At 66.2% G+C, this 18,986-nt stretch overlaps 5 protein-coding genes across 5 annotated transcripts; 4 read left to right on the forward strand and 1 right to left on the reverse strand.

Annotated features, from left to right (window-relative positions):
• Positions 1-308: 308 nt before the first annotated feature.
• Positions 309-2,957, forward strand: EMIHUDRAFT_208560 (hypothetical protein; the record flags this gene model as incomplete). The annotated part of the gene is made up of 3 exons (XM_005772978.1): positions 309-2,332; positions 2,597-2,669; positions 2,802-2,957. The coding sequence occupies 3 exons, from the start codon at positions 309-311 to the stop codon at positions 2,955-2,957; spliced, it is 2,253 nt and encodes a 750-aa protein (XP_005773035.1).
• A 309-nt stretch (positions 2,958-3,266) lies between these two features.
• On the forward strand, positions 3,267-6,044 carry EMIHUDRAFT_208561 (hypothetical protein; the record flags this gene model as incomplete). Its single annotated transcript, XM_005772979.1, has 4 exons — positions 3,267-3,328; positions 3,401-3,477; positions 5,057-5,374; positions 5,551-6,044. The coding sequence occupies 4 exons, from the start codon at positions 3,267-3,269 to the stop codon at positions 6,042-6,044; spliced, it is 951 nt and encodes a 316-aa protein (XP_005773036.1).
• Positions 6,045-6,584: 540 nt separating this feature from the next.
• TOP (DNA topoisomerase) lies at positions 6,585-9,359 on the reverse strand (the record flags this gene model as incomplete). Its single annotated transcript, XM_005772980.1, has 3 exons — positions 6,585-8,582; positions 8,667-8,832; positions 9,046-9,359. The coding sequence occupies 3 exons, from the start codon at positions 9,357-9,359 to the stop codon at positions 6,585-6,587; spliced, it is 2,478 nt and encodes an 825-aa protein (XP_005773037.1).
• Positions 9,360-10,341: 982 nt separating this feature from the next.
• On the forward strand, positions 10,342-15,675 carry PTA11 (putative inorganic phosphate transporter). The gene is made up of 13 exons (XM_005772981.1): positions 10,342-10,556; positions 10,652-10,990; positions 11,075-11,274; positions 11,536-11,644; positions 11,810-11,899; positions 12,291-12,420; positions 12,460-12,609; positions 12,692-12,755; positions 12,833-12,890; positions 12,965-13,101; positions 13,174-13,275; positions 13,694-13,777; positions 13,846-15,675. The coding sequence occupies exons 1-13, from the start codon at positions 10,362-10,364 to the stop codon at positions 14,036-14,038; spliced, it is 1,851 nt and encodes a 616-aa protein (XP_005773038.1). The 5' UTR covers positions 10,342-10,361; the 3' UTR covers positions 14,039-15,675.
• Positions 15,676-16,615: 940 nt separating this feature from the next.
• On the forward strand, positions 16,616-17,810 carry EMIHUDRAFT_435892 (hypothetical protein; the record flags this gene model as incomplete). Its single annotated transcript, XM_005772982.1, has 3 exons — positions 16,616-16,949; positions 17,024-17,213; positions 17,330-17,810. Coding segments are annotated over exons 1-3 (768 nt in total), but the record flags the coding sequence as incomplete, so codon positions are not given.
• Positions 17,811-18,986: the final 1,176 nt, after the last annotated feature.

The raw sequence follows: 18,986 nt of genomic DNA on the forward strand, positions 1-18,986 counted from the left end.
TTGTCATAGACGCTCTTGATCAACGAGTCAGCGGTTGCCAAGCGCGTCGAGACACACCCAACCCGTGCTTCACAGAAGGCAACCTCTTTGTGACCATAACCCAAGCTGGCTCTGTCCCGGCACCGGGGGACACCGCCCTGGTGACGTTCGTGGAGACTCCCTTGCTAGACGAGACGGAGCCAACTGCAGCGACGGTGCTCCTAAAGTCTAACAAGACTGGGGGGCTCAATTTTCTCTTATCGGTACGAATCGACTGTTCCCTCGACGAGACAAGACCTCCTGTCTGTAATGATAAGATCAGCTTCGTAATGCGTCCAACAGCTGGCGAGACCGAGTACACCTTCCCACCACCGAGGCCGCCCGGGCAGCCAACCTCTCCGCCGCTGTCGCCCGTCTCCCAGGGACTCACACCGAGCGATGGCGAGGGAGCCCCCCTCGCTGTGATCGGCGGCGCAGCCGCGGCCGGCGTAGCGGCCATCCTCGTCGTCGGCCTCCTCCTTTACCGTCGGCGGGCGAAGCGGGCGCGGGAGGCGAGGGACCGCGGCTCCGCGGTCTCGGTGGTGGGGGCCCTGCCGGGAGACAGCCGCTCCCCTGGCGGAGGACCCAACCCGAACGTCTCCATGTGCCCGTCGCTGCCGCAGTGCGCCGCCGCCGGGCGCAATCTCATGTACTCGTCTGGCGGCGGCAAGTCGAGCGCGTCGAGCGCGTCGAGCGCATCGAGGGGAGGGTCCAAAGCACCCATGTACTCGTCCGGCGGCGGCAAGTCGAGCGCGTCCGGAGCGTCCGGGGCGGGGGCGCCCAGCCCCGGTGGGGCGCTCGCGTCCGCAGCGGGCAGCTTCGACTCGAACGACTCGCAGTCGGCCATCACCGCCTTCTCGCGCTTCGAGCTCATTCCGTGGGAGGACTGCCACCTGGCGGAGCTCATCGGCTCGGGCGCGGCGGGCGACGTCTACCGCGCCGAGTACTCCTCGACCGACGTGGCCTGCAAGAAGTTGCGCGTCAAGCAAAAGATGACGGCGCGCGAGATGCAGCTGCTCGTCGAGGAGTGCCAGCTCGCCCTCAAGCTGCGCCACCCGAACGTGCTCCTCACCCTCGGGCTCGTCTCGGACGGCGAGCGGAACCACGCGATCCTGACTGAGCTGATGGACCTCGCGCTCGACGAGTTCATCGACAAGGCGACGGACCGCGAGGCGACGCTGTCGCTCACGTCTCAGGCCAGCACGTCGGGCGGCTTTGCGCTCCCGCAAGCTTCGCGGCCGACGTGGGCAAACCCGTACCTCTCCATCGCCTTCGACGTGGCGCGCGGCATGTCGTACCTCCACAACCACCGCGTGATCCATCGCGACCTCAAGCCGGGCAACGTGCTGCTCAAGCTGCCAATGATGACTGCCAAGGTGGCAGACTTTGGCGCGTCGCGCGTCAAGCCACTCACCGCCGAGGCACCGGGCGCGCGGCGTGGTCTCGGCCTGGACGCGCTCGAGAACGCGCGCGGCCTCGCCTCGATCAACATGACCATGTCGATGCAGGGCACCCCCGTCTACATGGCGCCCGAGGTGCTTCGGCAGGACAAGTACGGCAAGCCGTGCGACGTCTGGTCCTTCGGCGGGCTGCTCGTCCACATCGCCACCCGCCGGCCGCCCTTCGCCGCGCTGCTCGAGTCCGGCCACATCTCGCCACTCGACCTCCTCAACAAGGTGACCAAGGGCGAGATGCAGCCGACCTCCAACCCCGGAGGCCTGCCCGGCGTGCTCTGCTTTGCGCGGGCAGAGTGGCCGCAGGCCGTCGCCCACCTCGCCGAGGCGTGCTTCGCCCTCGACCCGGCGGAGCGGCCGACCTTCGAGCAGGTCGCGTACGACCTGCAGGGCCTCTGGCTCGAGCTCCACCCCGAGGCATCCGGCACACTCCGCAAAAAGGAGCGGCCCTCGAAGGCTCCGCGCTACTCGGACGCCTCCGTGGCCTCCGAGGCGTCGGGGAGGCAGTCGGAGCTGCTCTCTCCGCGCGGCGACGCGCCCGCAGCCCCGTCCGGGAGGGAGAGGCCGTCCGACCGCCGATCGGACCGGAAGTCGCGCGCCTTGGAGCGCGACGCAGACGCCGACCGTCACTCGGACCGAAAGCGGACGTCCGCGGTCTTGCGGGAGACGGACGCGGCTCAGAAGCTGACTCAGAGGCGCGGTTCGACTGAGGCGGGGTCGTCGAGCGCTGCCGACGCGGCGGCGGGCAGCTCGGGCGACCGCTCTCCTCCTCTTGCGTTCTCTCCTCTTGAGGCCGGCACGGCGCGATCGGCGGCGGCGCCTGGCGCTGCGGGGCCGTCTGGCGCCGTCAAGCAGCTGAGGTTCGGGGAGGAGGGGGGAGGGGGGGAGGAGGAGGGAGGGGTACCCTCCTCCTCCCACGGCACCGTCGCCATCGACATAGCCGAGCCAGGCACGCCGCCGCCGGAGCACGCCGTCCTGCCTCTCACGCATACCTCCTCGCTCCGCGCCCCGTACGTCCCTCCGGCGCCGCTCGTGGAGCCGCGCCAGCCCGCCGAGCCGTCGGCTGCCGGCAGCGCCACGACCGCTGCAGCTCCGGAGAGCAAACCCTCTTGGTGGGGCCGCAGGGGCAAGGGGAAGCCGCCGCGCGAGGACGGCGGCGGCAAGGCGGGCGGCGGCAAGACTCTCAAGCCTCCGTGGGTGGCGAACCCCGGCTCGCTGAGCCATCTCCGGCCTGCCGGGCCCGCCGAGGCGGCGCCGGCGGCCTCGGTGTCGAGGCTGCGGCTGCCGCGCGCGCTGTCGGACGACGACGTGACGGGCTCGTTGCCACAGGGCCTCACAGCTAGCCTCACAGCGACGGCCGGCTCGAGGCAACCGAGCGACCCCGGTTCCTCGGTCTCGTCGCCCCAGAGAGAGCGGCTCGAACGCGCGCGAATGGCGACGACGACATCATCGGGCGCCGATCGCAACTCCGGAATCGAGACGTAGGCCCCCGAGTGCGGCGGCCCCGCCGGCCGCACGCACGACTCATCAGTGTGTTCAGATCGAGACGATCAGCGTGTTCAGACGTCAGTGCATTCGCGTAAGAATGGGTGTTAATTACTGTAGTGATTTCGGTTAGGTAGAAAGGTGAAGAACAGCCAGGCTCGGACTGGACAAACGCGGTATGGGTGGACGCTGGACAGATGATGGCGACACGCACGAGCGACACACAGACACATAACTCAGGGAGTGAGGTTTGATTTCTTCTCTCTGCCGCCGCTCATCGCGCCGCTCAAAGCACCTCCCCCGCTGTTCATGGCGACCAGCGCGGCCTCATCGGCGCCGCCCGGCAAGGCTGCCGAGGCGGAGGACGACGAGTGCGTCGCGCCCCGCCGCCACGCCTCCTCTGCGTCGGACCACACCCGTCCCGTCCTGCTCCGCCGCCACAGGTTCAAGCCCGAGGCGGCTCTCGACGACGAGTCGACGCTGCAGCAGGAGGAGGCGCTGCCCCAGGCGCGGCGGGCGGGTGGCGGGAGGGGTTTGGCCGGACGTCGCCCGAATCGCTCACTGCCGCTGCGCTGTGCCGTGATTGCGTGGCTGAGCGTCTCATCTGACCTGCAGTTCCTGTTGCCCGCAGGCCGACACGGCCAAGGAGATCTCCGCGCTGGAGGAGGAGGCCAACCTCCCCATCGAGGAGGTGATTCGGCGCATGAAGGAGCGAGCGGGGGCGGCGGGCGACGGCAGCGACGACGAGGAGGAGGCGGAGGACTCCGGGGAGGAGGACGAGGACGACGAGGACGAGGACGACGAGGAGGGCGACGAGGAGGGCGGCGAGGAGGGAGACGACGACGAGGAGGAGGAGGAAGAGGAGGCGCCGAAAAAGAAGGCCAAGGTTGCCAGCTGAGGGGATAGGCCCACCACGATGGAGCGCATCCCCGCTGAGCCGCTCTCTCTGGCCCCGTCTCCGCGCGCTGCGGACTGCAGTGCGAGAATGGCGACACCTCGGCGGAAGAAGGTCATGGCGCGCAGCCCCCAGATTCCCCCAAGGCTGCAGACGTGTACATTGTGGTCTGGGCGATTTTTTGAAAGCTAGGCTCTATCTTCGATAACGATATTACGATATGTGTGTGTTAAAGTACTGGGCTGGGTTTTTAGGCATTGTGGGGTTGGCACTCCCATCGACCCTCATGACCTCCTGCGGTCTCTGAGATGGACACCAGTGGGTGTGGGACCACAGTCAGGATACACTCGAAGGCTGGGTAAGCAGTAGAGGTCGATACTCGACGCGTCCCACATGGTCTGTGTCGCTGTCGGCACGCTGTCGACAGGACGTCGAGCGACACCGGTGGCAGTGCCACCCAGGAGTGGTCGGGCGGTTGCCCGTCATGAGAGAGCCACCATGTGATCCGTATGATGATTCCTGACAACCGCCTCAGTCAACTTTCGTCACAGTTCCCGCTCTGAGAGGAGCTGCGGGTCAGCTCGACAGCTGGAGCTGTGTCGCCGGCGTGCGGCGGCCTGCCTCCGGAGGTGCCTCTAGGTGGACATTTTTTGGTCACCGTGAGAGAACGCGTTCGAATTTTCACTCCGGAACTTCAACTCTGCACGCGCACCGGCCAGGGCTACAATAGTGCCAGTGAGGCGGAGGCGCGAGTCGGAAGGCCGCGACCGTCAAGTGTTTTCGACATTTTCCTACAATCGCTGTGAACCCAGCCACGTATGGAACGCAAAGCAAGGCGGACACACAGATGGCCCACAGAGGGCCACGGGTTATTTTTGGAGAGGCCAGGCCGCACACATAACACACCGCACACGGGGGCCAAGAGAGAGCAACCTGGTTTGTGGAGCTCCCGCAACTGTCCTGACAGTCCTGACAGAGTCCTGACAGAGTCTCCTGACAGAGTCCTGACAGAGTCCTGACAGAGTCCTGGCGGGGTCCTGACGGCGCACGGTCTTCACAGTGCTCACAAGTGCCTCCGACGAGACCTCCACCTTCCTTCACTGCAACCCTCCTTCCCCTCCCCCCAGCAGTGAATGATAGACGCCCAGCCCCCCTTTATGTCGATCTTGCACTGTCCCACACAGCAGTGCCGTGGCCATTGTAGGCATGCTCCACCTCGCAGCGCTCGGAGGGCACGCCGAGGCAATCAAGACGCTCAGTTCCACTTTTGGCGTCGACGCGATCGATGCTCGCGCCTCTCGGATGGGCGGCGCGACGGCCCTCTGCCTCGCCGCTGCGCGCGGGCAGACAGGGGAACGGGCGGCCATCGCGCTGCTACGGGCTGGCGCGAGCCCTGCGGCGGGTCTGACGCGGAACGGGCTGAGGCCGGCGCACCTCGCCGCTTGGTGCCGCTCGCGGGAGCTGCTGGGCGAGCTCTGTCGTCTCCTGTCGCCGACCGAGCTGCACGCGCCCTGCTCATCCGGTGCGGGACAATTCCAACACCTCTTATTTCCCTTCACTCCTGAACGCACCCCTCTCTTGCCATCTTGCGCCACGCCTCCATGCTACCCGTCCATATCTCTACGTCCGTTCCGCTCGCGCGGTCACCATATAGCCGACGGCGCGTCTGCTGACGTGTCCACTACACATGCATGACAGGTCTCGGGCCGGTGCACTACGCCGCGCTCGGCGGGTCGGCCGACTGCCTCCGCATCCTGCTTGAGCAGCACCCCTGCCCGCGAGAGGAACTACTTAGCGCAGACACTGCGAGTGACCTCTCGCCGCTGCATTGCGCGGCCCTCTCTGGAGCGGAGGAGTGCGCGCGCGCCCTCCTCTCCGCGTCCCCGGCGCTTGCCTCGGCGCGGGGAGCCAACGGCTGGCTTCCACTGCACTGCGCCGCAGCAACCGGCAACGTGGCGGTGCTCGAGGCGGTACTTGCGTCCGGGTGCGAGCTGGACGCGGCCGAGGATTCTGGCCTCACCGCGCTTCACATCGCTGCCGCCGCGGGCCACAGCGACTGCTTCCTGGCGCTTCGCGCCGCCGGCGCCGACACGAGCCGCCGCGCGGGGCCCTCCCGATGGACTCCGTCTTGCTTCGCCGCGGCGGTGGCCAAGGTGGACCCGACCTTTGAGGGCGTGGCTCGTTTGATATAGCCTCGAGCGCGCACGCGCGGGCTCGTAGTGCGTCCTGCCGAGAGCGCGCCACTAACACCAGGGTAGTCGCTGGGCGAGAGCTCCCGGCCGGTGACTGTGACGGTGACTGTGTGGCGTGATGTCTATTTCACAGCAGCGTGCACTCCAGTGTGCCGCGCGGGGGGTCGCGTGCGCAGTGTGTGGCAGCCCACATCACAAGCAAAGCCCCCTCGGGCTTGTAGACATCCTCTGCGTGGTGACTGGTGTCCTCCTATCAGGGTATCACACACGATCCTCTCTATTGTCGCTCTTTGGGACCAGCGTCGGGCGACTGTCTCTGACCTCTGAGTTTGTGCGTGTCCGACGCTGCTCCAGTCCTGTTTCTGTTGAGTATGAACCGACAAAAAGAGACATCGCGCTGCCTTAGCGCTTAGGTGTGGTGTCTGAAAGTGCACGAATGGGTGTCGACAAAAGTGATAAGTGTACGAGTAAGTCGATCGCTCAAGCTTCGAAGAGAGGGCGTTCCTCCAAAATACGCAATACGCTCCCGCGTGGAGCCTCTCACGCCGCGTCGTCCTGCTCGACGGGGGGCACGATGGCGGCGGAGGCGACGTAGTCGTCCGCGTCGAGCCGCTGCAGCTGGACGCCGGTGGCGGCGCGCCCCTGCTCCGAGATGGCGGCGACGGCCTGCCGCACCGTCACGCCCTTCTTCGTGATCAGAAGCAGCTGGTCCTCCTCGCGCGCCTGCGAGAGGCCGACGAGCCGGTCGTCGCGGTTCTTGAACTTGATGGAGATCATCCCCTGCCCGCCGCGCCCCTTAGGCTGGAACGCGTCCACCCGCACCCGCTTGCCATACCCTCCCCTCGTCACCGCGAGCAGCATCTCCCCACCTCGCTCGCCGCCCGCCTCGCCGCCGCGCACGATGGCGTCCGCAGGGCGGTCCCCCACGCGCACGACGTCCATGTCGGCGATCTCGTCGCCGTCGCGCAGCCGCATCGACTTGACGCCTCTCGAGGCGCGTCCGGAGGCGCGCAGCTGCTTGGCGTCCGTGTTGAAGCGCAGCGCCTGGCCGAGCCGCGATGCGATGATGACGGTGTCGGCTTCGGTGCACACGGCGGCGTGCGTGAGGCAGTCCCCCTCGCCGAGCGACGCAGCGATGAGCCCTCGCGCGGTGATCCGTTCGAAGGCAAGCAGCGGCGTGCGCTTAATCCAGCCGTGCCGCGTGAGCAGCACCAGCGACTCGTTCTCGCTGAACTCGGACACCGGCAGCAGCTGCGCGATCGACTCGTCGGCGGCGATCGGGAGCAGCGACTGCAGCAGCACGCCGCGGGCTGTTCGTGACGCGACGGGGACGCGAAACGCCTCGAGTGCGTAGGCGATGCCGCGCTCCGAGATGAAGAGGACCGTGTCGTGCGTCGCGCAGGAGAAGATGCGCAGCACCGCGTCGCCGTCTCCCAGGTTGGCCATGCCCGCCTTGCCTCGCGTGCCTCGGCCCTGCGCCTCAAACTCGTCGAGGGGCATGCGCTTGACGAAGCCGCGCGCCGACTGCACGATGACGCACCCCTCGTTTGGTGTGAGGTCGAGGTCAGACAGCTCCTCGTACTCCACCTCGATCGCAGAGCGGCGCGGCGTCGCGTGTGCTTCCCTCAGCTCCTCCAGCTCCGCCGAGATTGCCGCCTCGACATTTGACCGCTCCGACAGCAGCGTCGACAGCCGTGCAACCTCGGCACGCAAGTCTGCCCTCTCATCATCGAGCTTTGACTGCTCGAGGGCGGTGAGGCGGCGCAACTGCAGCGACAAGATCGCCTCGGCTTGCTCCGGCGAGAGGCCGAACCGCGAAGACGTGAGCAGCTCGCGAGCGTCGCCGACAGAGGGTGCGCCACGGATGGCCTCGATCACGGCATCGATCTGCTGCGTGGCCAGAAGTAGGCCGTCCACCAAGTGGAGCCTCGCCTCCGCCTTCGCCAGCAAGTGCGCCGTGCGGCGCCGCACGCACTCCACGCGGAAGTCGAGGAAGGAGGAGAGGGCGGAGCGGAGGGTGAGGCGGGCGGGCATCTTGCCCGGACCCTCGACGGCCATCCAGTTTGCCGGGAAGTTCTTCTGCAGCTCCGTCTTCTTGAAGAGCTGGTTGAGGACGACGAGCGGGTCGGCGTCCCTCCGCAGCTCAAACACGACGCGGGTGCCAGCCAGCGACGACTCGTCTCGGATGTCGGAGATGCCGACGAGGGTCTTGGCGTTGACGAGCGCGGCGACCTTCTCCAGCAGCGGGTTCTTGGCGGTGCCATAGGGCAGCTCAGTCACGATGATCGCCTGCCGAGAGCCTTGCCCGCGTGCCGCAGGGAGAGCCTCGATGGACGTCGTCGAGCGCAGCACCACGGAGCCTCTGCCCGTCGTGTACATGTCCCGCGCGCCGGCGTTGCCCATGATGATCCCTCCCGTCGGGAAGTCGGGGCCGGGCAGGCGGCGCAGCAGCTCTGCGTCGGACACGTCGCGGTCTGAGATCAGCGCCTGCAGTGCGTCGACCAGCTCGCCCAAGTTGTGCGGGGGGATATTGGTGGCCTGTTCACAGCTAGAGGTGTGAAGCGACGCTGTTCACAGCAGCTCGCCAAGGTTGTGCGGGGGGATGTTGGTGGCCATGCCGACGGCGATCCCGGACGCGCCGTTGAGAAGGAGCATCGGCAGCCGAGCGGGGAGGACCATCGGCTCTCGCTCCGACGCGTCAAAGTTGTCGGTGAAGTCGACCGTGTCCAGAGCGACGTCGGTCAGCAGCGAGTCCCGCGCGAGGCGTTGCAGCTTGCACTCGGTGTACCTATTGGCCAGTCTCTGCAGATAGGCACACCGAGCGGCCGACGTACCTATTGGCAGCTTGCACTCGGTGTACCTATTGGCCGACAAACGACGCGGGTGCGTCGAGAGGCGCCAGTCTCTGCCCCTGGGCGGATGGGCCTGCCGCTGCTCTGCACTGCCCTCTCCCCTCTCTAGCGCTGACTTCTGGCTACGGGTGTTGGGCTCTGAGGCTCACCGCATCGCCGCCGGAGGATCCGGGTCGTTGGATCCAAAGTTGCCGTGGCCGTCGACGAGCGGCGCGCGGAGGGAAAAGGGCTGCGCCATCCGCACCAGTGCGTCGTACACGGACTGGTCGCCGTGCGGGTGGAACTTGCCCAGCACCTCGCCGACGACCTTTGCGCACTTGCGGTGCGAGCCCTCCGGAGAGAGGTTCAGCTCGCTCATCGCGTAGAGGATGCGGCGGTGGACGGGCTTGAGGCCGTCGCGCAGGTCCGGCAGCGCGCGCGACATGATGACCGACATCGCGTACGACATGTACGAGTCTCGCATCTCCTCATGCAGCACCGCCGGCACGATGCCGCCGTCGCCGGCGTCAGCGACGGCCTCGCCTCCCGATGGTGGCGCAGGACCACCACCATCGGAGGTAGGCGCGACGAGCCGTGGGGTGCATACGCGAGCAGGCGAAAGCGGCCGGTGCGGCGCGCTGAGCGCGCTGCTGACCAGCGCGAATGGCACGAGTGCAGCGATCATGTGAGTCAAGAATTACCCCTCCGGGGAGGCCGGCCCTCCCCGTGCCGGTTCTCCCCAACCAACCCCGCCGGCAGCGCGAGCTGCCAGCCATATTGAGCGGTTCAACCGCGTCGCGCACTCGTCCCAACGGAGGGCCGCAGACTCGTTCTGCGCGCCAACGGCTGGTGACGCTGTGTTGCCCTTGAGCTAGTCCTTCCCCGGTCGCCTAGCCTCTGCGCTGTCTGACGGACGCCTGTATGCCATGCGCGCGGACCACGCTTGCGTGGATACGTGGCTGGCAGGCTGACCCGTGTGCGGGGTAACCCGCGCACGGGGAAGCTTCACGGGTTCGAGCCGTCAAACATTGAGCAGCGGAGGTGTGCCGAGGGGGACCGGGAGGCGGTAAGCCGTCGTCGCCCGGCGCTGCATGCAGCACCGTGGCGATGGCGCTAAGAGGTTCCTCTTTTCCGCGCCCCCCCCGCAAGGCGCGCGATACACGAATTTTACAAACCGTGCGGGGCTGAACACTAGGCACGGGACTGGCGCTTGGCCAGTCACTTGTAGTGAGCGTCGGGCTGGTGGTTCGACACCGAGTTTGGTGTAGGTATTTCTTGCTTCACTCCCTTTGTTCTCTTCTCTAAAATCGGAGGGTCGGCCCACGGGGGGACTTCGTGAACTGAAGCGACCCAACGATTTTATGAGTGGCAGCAAAGGGAGAGTTCTTGGCTTCTTGCTTTGGCTTTGGCGGGTATCTACCCGGAAAAAGAAACAATCGAATATCCGCCGAATTTCAATGGCCGACGGCCGACCATCTGCCGAGGCATGTCGCAAGCCTGCGAGTACGGCGTCCTCGACTGCGCTGCCGCGGCCGCCGATCCGTTCACCTGCTCACCCTACAACGGCGTCTACGCTGATCAGGAAGGCAACCGCGGCCTGCTCATTGTCGCCGCGGTGACTGCCGCTTTCATGTGCTTCACGATTGGGGCGAATGACAGTGCGAACGCCTGGGGGGCGACGGTGATCCACCGCCTCAGAGCCTCCTCGCCCCTCGTCAGCCGAGACCAACGCTCTCTCACCGTTGCCACCTCTCTCACCACCGCCGTCCCCTTCAGGTGGGCTCTGGCGCGATCCCGCTCGGCCTCGCCGTCACGCTGGGAGGCTTTGGCGAGTGGCTGGGCGCGACGCTGCTCGGCTATGGTGTCAGCGACACCATCAAGAAGGGCGTCGCCTCCACCACCGACCCGGCCTGCTGGGCATGCGGCTACTGCCACTCCGGGATGGCTGTCTACGCCGTCGGCATGCTCTGCGCACTCCTCGCAGCGGCCATCTTCCTCCTACTCGCCACCCTTGCTGCGATGCCCGTCTCCACCACCCACGCCATCGTGGCGGGCGTCGTGGGCATGACGATGGTCGGCTCGGCCGACATGGACGGCATCGGGTGCCTGAATTGGGTGAAGACCCCCCGAGAGACGGCCGACGGAGCTGGCGAGCCACCCCACAACTGCCCACTCAATGTTGTGCGCTCTGGCTCACAGGCGTGGAAGGGAGGCCTCACCTCAATCATAGCTAGCTGGGTCATCTCGCCCGTCCTCTCCGGCTGCATCGCCGTCTTCATCTACACCACGACCAAGTACGCCTCGCTCGACACGCGGCGGCCTGGCTCCAACGCCCTCCTTCTCTCGCCCTTCCTCTACTCGATCGCGGCGTGGATCATGACGTTCCTCATCATGATCAAGTCCGGGACACTCTCCCGAGACACTTCCCAGTCCCTGCCCTCAGCCCTCAACCCACCCGTGCCGCTCATCCGGCCCAGAACACATTCCGCCTCAGCCGCCTGCACTGCACGCCCAGATCTCACCTACGCGCACTGGGCCTTGCACTTTGAATGCCGTGGGGCTCCTGTCGTTAGACGTGGAGACGCGAGGGTCGCCCCCCCCTTGCCCCACCACCTCGTGTGTGTGGAGAAGTTTACCTTACCTTACCTTACCTTACCCAGGTCCAAGCCGACCAAGCACCTCGAGCGGTCCCAGCAAGCCCTCACCGCGTGCGTTGTCGCCGGGGCGACCCACATGTACACGTCGCTCCTCGTCCCGCGCGTGCGTGAGGCGCCCCAGCGACCCCCCCCCCCCCTCCTTCCGCTTCCGCGCTTGCCGCGCCTTGCCAGTTGCCACGGCTGCCGCCCTTGCCGCATCTGTCCCGCCTCAGCCCCTGCCGCCCTTCTGCCGCTCCCCGTCTCGCTCGTCTAGCCCGAGACCTTCCTTGCCGCCTAGGCGATGCCGACGGTCCGCGCGCTGCGCGACGAGCAGGAGCAGAGCCACAAGGCGGTCAAGGAGCTGTCGGCGCGGCTCGTACGGCTCGAGGCGTCGGGAGATATGGGGAGATATGGGGAGATACGGCTCGAGGCGTATCGCACGCACACACACACACACACACACACACACACACACACACACACACACACACACACACACACACACACACACACACACACACACACACACACACACACACACACACACACACACACACACACACACACACACACACACACACACACACACACACCTCACCCGCGCGTACTGGGCCTTGCACTTTGATTGCCGTGGGGCTCCTGTCGTCCAGACAGACGTGGAGACGCGAGGGTCGCCCCCCCTTGCCCCACCACGTTGTAGTGTGGAGAAGTTTAGCTTACCTTACCTAGGACGCCGGCAATACGCCTGGCCCTTTGCACGGCCGCACGCCCGTGAGCAGGCGTCGTACAAGGACCTCGAGGAGAGGTACCTCTCGAGCAAGACCTACGGCGCCGGGCTCTTTGGCTCTACGGCGGCGGCGGCCCCCACGAACGGCAAAACTCTGGCGCGAGCGTGGACGGCCATGACACGTCCTGAGCTCCTGACACCTCCATGACACGGTCCCACAGGCGGGAGCATGGACGGCAGCGTCCACAGCCTCGGCTCGATCGGCTCCCGCTCGTCTTTGGTCGACTCGATCGCCGCAAAGCACTCGAGCCCGGGCGGCAATGGGCTGCAAACGACCGAAATCATACCGGAGGAGGAAGACAGGGAAGGGGGTACTGGCGGCAGCCCCATCGCACCCGCCCCCCTCACTCGCTCCTCCTCGCTCGCCCCTCTAGATGGAGGCCTGCTGCGAAGAGGTCGGCGAGTCGCACGAGGACGCAGTACACGTCTTCCGGTGCAAGCTTTCGCCCGGCCATGAGTCGCCGGGAGCCTGCTAGGAGCCCTATCTGTGTGGCCGCGCGACCCTGGCACGGGTGCGCCTCTCGTGTGCCTCAGATACATCGTCGTCTTCGTCGCATTCCTCGAGTCGTTCGCACACGGCGCCAACGACACGGTCCACACTCGACACCGGCCTTGTTCGCCGACCCCGAGGCCGGCCGAGATCACCCGAGGTCAGCCGAGGCGTAGGCCAACTCGACCTCGGCCTTCTCCGCCATCTACACTGCTTTCTCGTCCGACATGGTCGAGTGCGAGTCGACGGGAACGCCGTGGTGGATCATGTCCATCGCTGGCGCGTTTGTGGCTCTCGGCGTGATGACCCTCGGGCGCCGCCCCAGTCTCTCATGCAGACTTTAATGTCGGCTTTGCCCAAGCCGTGTCTGCCACCGTGTGTCTAGGTACCGTGTGATCAAGACGCTCGGCACCGACATCGCCGAGATCAACTACCACATGGCCTTTTGCGTCGAGTCCGCCTCGACGTGCACCGTCGTCATCGCAACGTGCGTAGCCGCCACCCCCGCCCTCGGCTCGCCTCCCCCGCCGTCGCCACCCCCGCCCTCGCCACCCCCGCCTTCTCCCCCACCGCCCTCGCCGCCCCCGCCCTCGCCGCCCCCACCCTCGCAGCCCCCGCCCTCTCCCCCACCGCCCTCGCCGCCCCCGCCCTCTCCCCCACCGCCCTCGCCGCCCCCGCCCTCGCCGCCCCCTCCCTCGCCGCCCGGGCCCTCACCTCCGCCGCCCTCGCCGCCCCCGCCCTCGCCACCGCCGCCCTCGCCCCCACCGCCCTCGCCCCCGCCGCCCTCGCCGCCACCACCCTCGCCTCCGCCGCCTTCACCGCCACCGCCCTCGCCTCCGCCAAGTATCAAGCAGGGACACTGGGACTGGTCTCAGTTGGGAAGAGCATGCAGCGCCGGTTCGCAGGTGCCTCGGCCTCCCCGTCTCGTCGACGCACTGCCAGGTGGGCGCGATCGTCTTTGTCGGCATGGCAAAGCACGGCGTCCACGGGCACGCGCCTCTCGGGCGCAATGGCACCGGCCGCCTCTGGAAGACAGGGACGTGCGCTCCTGTTTTAGGTCCGACTGCGCCCTGTTCGGCAAGATCGCGCTCACCTGGGTGGCGACAATCCCGCTCGCCGCGGCAATCGCCGCGCTGATGCTCCTGCCGGCCCGCGCAGCGATCACCGAGTACCACGGCGCACAGACCACCGTCGGCGACCTCGTCACGACCTTTGCTGCTTCGGCCCCCGCGCCGCCTCCGGCTTTCTGAAGCCGCAGGCCACGTCGGACCCTCTGTGCAAAAAGGCGCCCGATACAGTTGCGTCTGCTGATCACAGGCGAAAGATGATTAGAGTGGAGATTCTGAACGCGCGCGAGGCTAGGGGAGAGCAGGTGAGAACCGGGGACTGATCCACATGTGCCGCCCATGGTGCGAGAACTTCGCAGGCGGCGTGTTCGGTCGTCTGCGGAGCTCAGGCGTCGGGCGAGGGCGTGTGCGAGTTGCGGCTTGCGCTGGGTTGGGGTCGTCTTTCTGCGTCACGCGCAATATGTTATTTTGCTATGCGAGAAGACAAAATCGGGTGCCCCCGTGATACACGCGCTGAGCCAGCACATCGGTTCGCGCGGTGGGGTGCTAGCTCGAGCCGTCCGAGTGTGAGAGTCAGACTAGCGACGAGCCACATTCGCGTGCGCGCGCGCTCGGGACACGTCCCCGTCGCGAGATACATTTTGCGTGCCCTGGTCTGACTCCCAGCCGCTCTCGCTCGCTTTGCGCGCGCAGCTTACTTTCGAAGCGCTGATTTGGCCGCCTCGAGGGCGGCGCTCGCCTCCAACGCCGCCAGCTAATCACTGCCGCGCCGCCGGCGCGCTCGAGGAGGCTTGGCGCGTGATGTTGGTTCGTGTACCGGCCTTCCCCAGTCCACATCTAGGATGGCTGCTTGAGCTCGATGACCGGCAGCGCTCGCGTCGCGGGGCGACCGCCCGCGGACCGCGTGCGGCACAGCTTCGCGCAGAGACAGATGTTGGCGGCGAGGGAGAGGGCGGCGAGCACGGCCGTCGCGAGGAGCCCGGCCACGACCGGGTCGGTGAGCGGGTACTTTGCACCGGGACCGGGCGGTGGTGGCGGGCGGAAGTGGCATGTGATGCGGAGCGAGGCGCCGTCTCTGCCCGGGAGGGGCACGCACTCGCCCGACGGAAAGGTCATCTCCTGCCCGACGCCGCTGCAGCCCTCACCCGTGAAGATAGTCTCCTTGAACCGATTGTCCGAGGCGTCGCAGTGCTGGCCGTGGACCCAGACGCCCGCATAAGGGACGCACGAGGTCGAGTTCTCCGGGATCGACCGGAAGTTCAGCAGCGAGGGCTCGCCGGAGCAATCCTCGTTGGAGTACTCCTGAACGTCGTACGTCGTCACCTTCGGCGCGGCGCACAAGCTGCACGCGAGACGGACAGTCGAGACGGAGGCGCCGGCAGACTGCCAGAGCTGCGTCGTGGGCGAGCCTTTGTCCGCCATCGGGTCCGCGCACTGTGCTCCGAGGCCGCTGTAGCCATCCTCGCACGGCGCAACGTAAGGGAAGCCCGGGTCTACCAAATGCACGGGGACGGGCGGCGACGCGTAGCCCCGGTCGCCAAACGCGGCCGGAATGAGCGAGCGGAGGTTGGCGATGTTCTCGGTGGCGCCATCCGGCAGCGCGGTCTTGGTGGGCATGCAGTCGCACCCGAAGGGGATGCACGAGGCGAACTCGGTGCAGCCGCCGAGGCGCTTGTCCTTGTACACGTGGTGCTGGAGGTAGAGGCAGTACCAGACCATGCCATTCGTGTGCTGGTAGCACGGAAGCCGACCGCACGCGTCGACGTCGTTCGCGTACGCTTCGACCGCAGTCGCATTGGTGTGGGCCATCATGTACGAGCCTATGATCTCCCCCGTGCGGTCACAGCCGGCGGTGCAGTGCACGACGAGGGCGAGCTGCCGCCCATCTGTGCGCTTGAGCGGCCCCCACTTCCAGCCGACCAGCATCGACCGCAAAAGCGCGACCTTTCCTGGCACGTCATCGAGCTGCCACACGGCGGACTCGGACATGGAGGACTTCTCGGCGTCGGTGAAGCCCTCGGGCGAGACGACAGAGGTGCCGAAGGCTCCGTGAAAGCCCAATGGCCACGTCGTCAGCTCGCCGTGCTGGCTATTTGCCGGGTCGCGCCAAAAGGCCTGCTCCGCCGAGAAGTCGGGCGATTCCCCGTTGAAGTTGAGCGAGACGATGTGGAGGTACGCGTCGTCACGAAGAGCAACGCCGCAGTCGCGGCCACGCTCCTGAAGCATCGAGAGAAGTTCTGTTCGAGCAAAGTACGGCCGGCCGCCCGAGTCTTGCAGCACCGGCATATTCGACCGAAAGAGCGTTGCGTCGGGCGAGAAGGCGGCGTCGACGCAACGCACGTGCTTGATGTTGAGCTCCGACATGGCGGCGATCGCGGAGGCGTCCATTGTTGTGGCAGCGGCGGGCAGCGGCGGATAGGGACCGTCGGCCGGACAGGGTCCCAGCGGATAGCGGCGCTCCGTCGGCGAATGCGGTGATTGTTCCTTTTTTTCTCTTTTTTTTGCCTGGCTCGCTTTGGCATGGTGCTGCAGTGGGCACTCACATGCGCAGAAGACAAGACAGGTGTGTGTGATGGCGTCCTGGTGCTGCCGCCTGGAGAGCTACACCTTGTCCCCCTTAATTTCGTCAGTGTCGCACGCACGCTCTGTTGTTTCTTCCTTTTCACAAAAAAGGTTACCCAGCCCACGCTTTTCCGGAATTCAGTTCTTATTTGTTGAATTTCGGCGTTCCCCGCGGTCCGCCGAGGCTTTTGAGTCTTGCTCCATCCGTGGCGCCAGCCACCGTGCGTTCGCCATGATGTGGTTAGTCGCGACGGCGGCGCAGGCCAGGCGCCGACTTCCCGAGGAAGCCCATGGACGCACGGTCAAGTTCCCCGTCGGCACACGCGGCGAGACGCTTTACAAGCGGCCGCCGTTCGAGAGGCATCGCAATCTGCAGGATGTTGCTTCTGACTACACCTTTTGCGGTCTCAACACAGAGGATTGCTCTCGCTGGCCATGCCGCCGTGGAGCAAGCGGTGGTGGGTCACTCACGCCGGCCTCCATGGCGAGAGCCATGATGCCCGGGGCTGGCGTGGAGGGGCACGACATCACGGCCACGCATCAGCCGGACGACGCCACTCCCCGATGCAGGCGGTGCTGGAAACGCCACGCATAGCACACACATAGGCACAGCTCGACGGCAAAGGCACAGAGGCGGCCGATGCGGAGTACATGCGCCTGCAGGGCGGCACGCAGAGCAACATGATCGACGCAGCGAGCAGCTTCGCCACAGGCGACCTCAAGAGCAGGGAGGAGGTCGACGCGATGATGGAGGGCGAGAGCGTCGAGTAAAAGACGGGCTCCGCAATGCACTCGAGTACGTTGTTGCTCAACGACACGCAGACACACGCGACACGCACCGTCACTGAGCCTGCCCTCCCAATCCCCCTTCTACTCGGGCTCATTCCTCGACTCCATCCCTCCTTCGCGCAGGCGGGCAAGGCCCTGGGCGCTGCCGCCTATGCCAACGTCGACCAGGCGGGGCACGGCGTCCAGCAGGCCCTCGGCTTCGCGCCGCCGGATGAGAAGGCAGCCGTCCGGCCGCGGCAGTGTCTCCTCGAAGGGGACCTGCCTCAGCCAGGCCAGCTGTCCCCGACGGACGGACCATCGAAGCCGGTGGGGTGCTATGATGCGAACCACGTCTGGACAGAGCCGTGCCAGCGAGCTGGGCGGCCGACGCACGCTGAGCTGCTTGCGGCGCAGGGATACGGCCGCCCCTCCACGCAGGGCCACCGCCTTGCCATGGCAAACGGCCCCGGGAGGCTGTGAGAGCCACTGTGCAGTCGCCCTCGTGCGCTGTGTGCACGAAATGAAATCGCTCGCCGCGCGCGGCCGCAGCGCGCAGGCGCCAGGCGCGCAGGCCTGTCGTCTCTTAGTTTGTAGTTGTGCGCAGTGTTTTCAGATTTGTTTTGACAATTTGAGCCCCGGGCCGCGCGCGGCGGGCGTACGGTGTTTCCGTGTTGCTTCTGCGTAATTAGACCGCCGCCAAAATAAGGAAGGGTGTCGTCACACGTCAGCTGGCTGATTTATTTATAAAAGGCGGGAGGGACGCTCTCCCATCCTTCGATGATGAGCGGCAGCACGGCGGCGGCGACGGCCGACTGCAGCAGCCGCCGAAATAAGGAATGTCGTCACACGCCAGCTGGCTGTCGTGCGATTTATCCAAAAAAAAGCAACCCCTTTCCTGCATCCTGGTCTATTCACGGCATGGAGGATGAGCCACGCCGGACGGAAGGTGAGTCCGCGGAGAAGCCGAATCGGATGAGGAGGACACGCCATTAGTAATCCCGTCGTCAGCTGTCACGATGCACCCGAAGGGAGAACACCAGCGCCAACATCAACCCCGTGGACAGAGGGGTGTACATAACCTCCGTAGTAGCTTTCCGTGCAGCTGCATATAACTCTCCGCACCGTATACACATTAACACACGTACGTTCACGTAAGGAGTCCCAACATCATCATGATCGAGGAGCGCTAGTGTCCGGTGCGGCGGCCGACGCCGCCCCGCCGGTCAAGGTTAGCGATTGCGTCGAGATCAAGTACGGAGTCTTGACCAAGGCGGACGGCGAGACGGCACTCTGCCCGGAGTACATGATGCCAGCCGAGGTGATCGTCGTCGACACTAAGAAGCAGACCTTTATGGCGGAGCACACTTTCGCTGCCGGTAAGTGCGACGAAATCAAGGTCGAGGTAGACGAGATCCCCTTCGGCGACCCGGACTGGCGGCTGCTCCCCCATGTCTCACGCATGGACGAGGCAGGGCGTAAGAAGTACTTCTGCGGTGGGCTCTGCCGCTTCCTCATCGACGTGGTCTGCGAGAACGACCCCTTGCCCGGCCGCACCGCCTTCCTCAAGACTGAGACGACCGGCGGCACGCTGTTTGTGGAGGTCGCCCGCAACGGGAGGGGCACTTGTTTCCGCCGCGTCAACCTGAACTCGACGTACCTTGACGTGCACCTCTTCGCCAACGAGATCGGCCTCGCGCCCTCTAAGCGGGGCAAAAAGCGGCCGGGCGGCGGCCCGCCCACAGCCATGGCACCGGCACCCGCCGCCACGTCGCTCTCGGAGCAGATCTCGGAGCAAGAGGGA

Source organism: Emiliania huxleyi (assembly GCF_000372725.1).
Source record: "Emiliania huxleyi CCMP1516 unplaced genomic scaffold EMIHUscaffold_35, whole genome shotgun sequence".
Lineage (NCBI taxonomy): Eukaryota > Haptophyta > Isochrysidales > Noelaerhabdaceae > Emiliania > Emiliania huxleyi.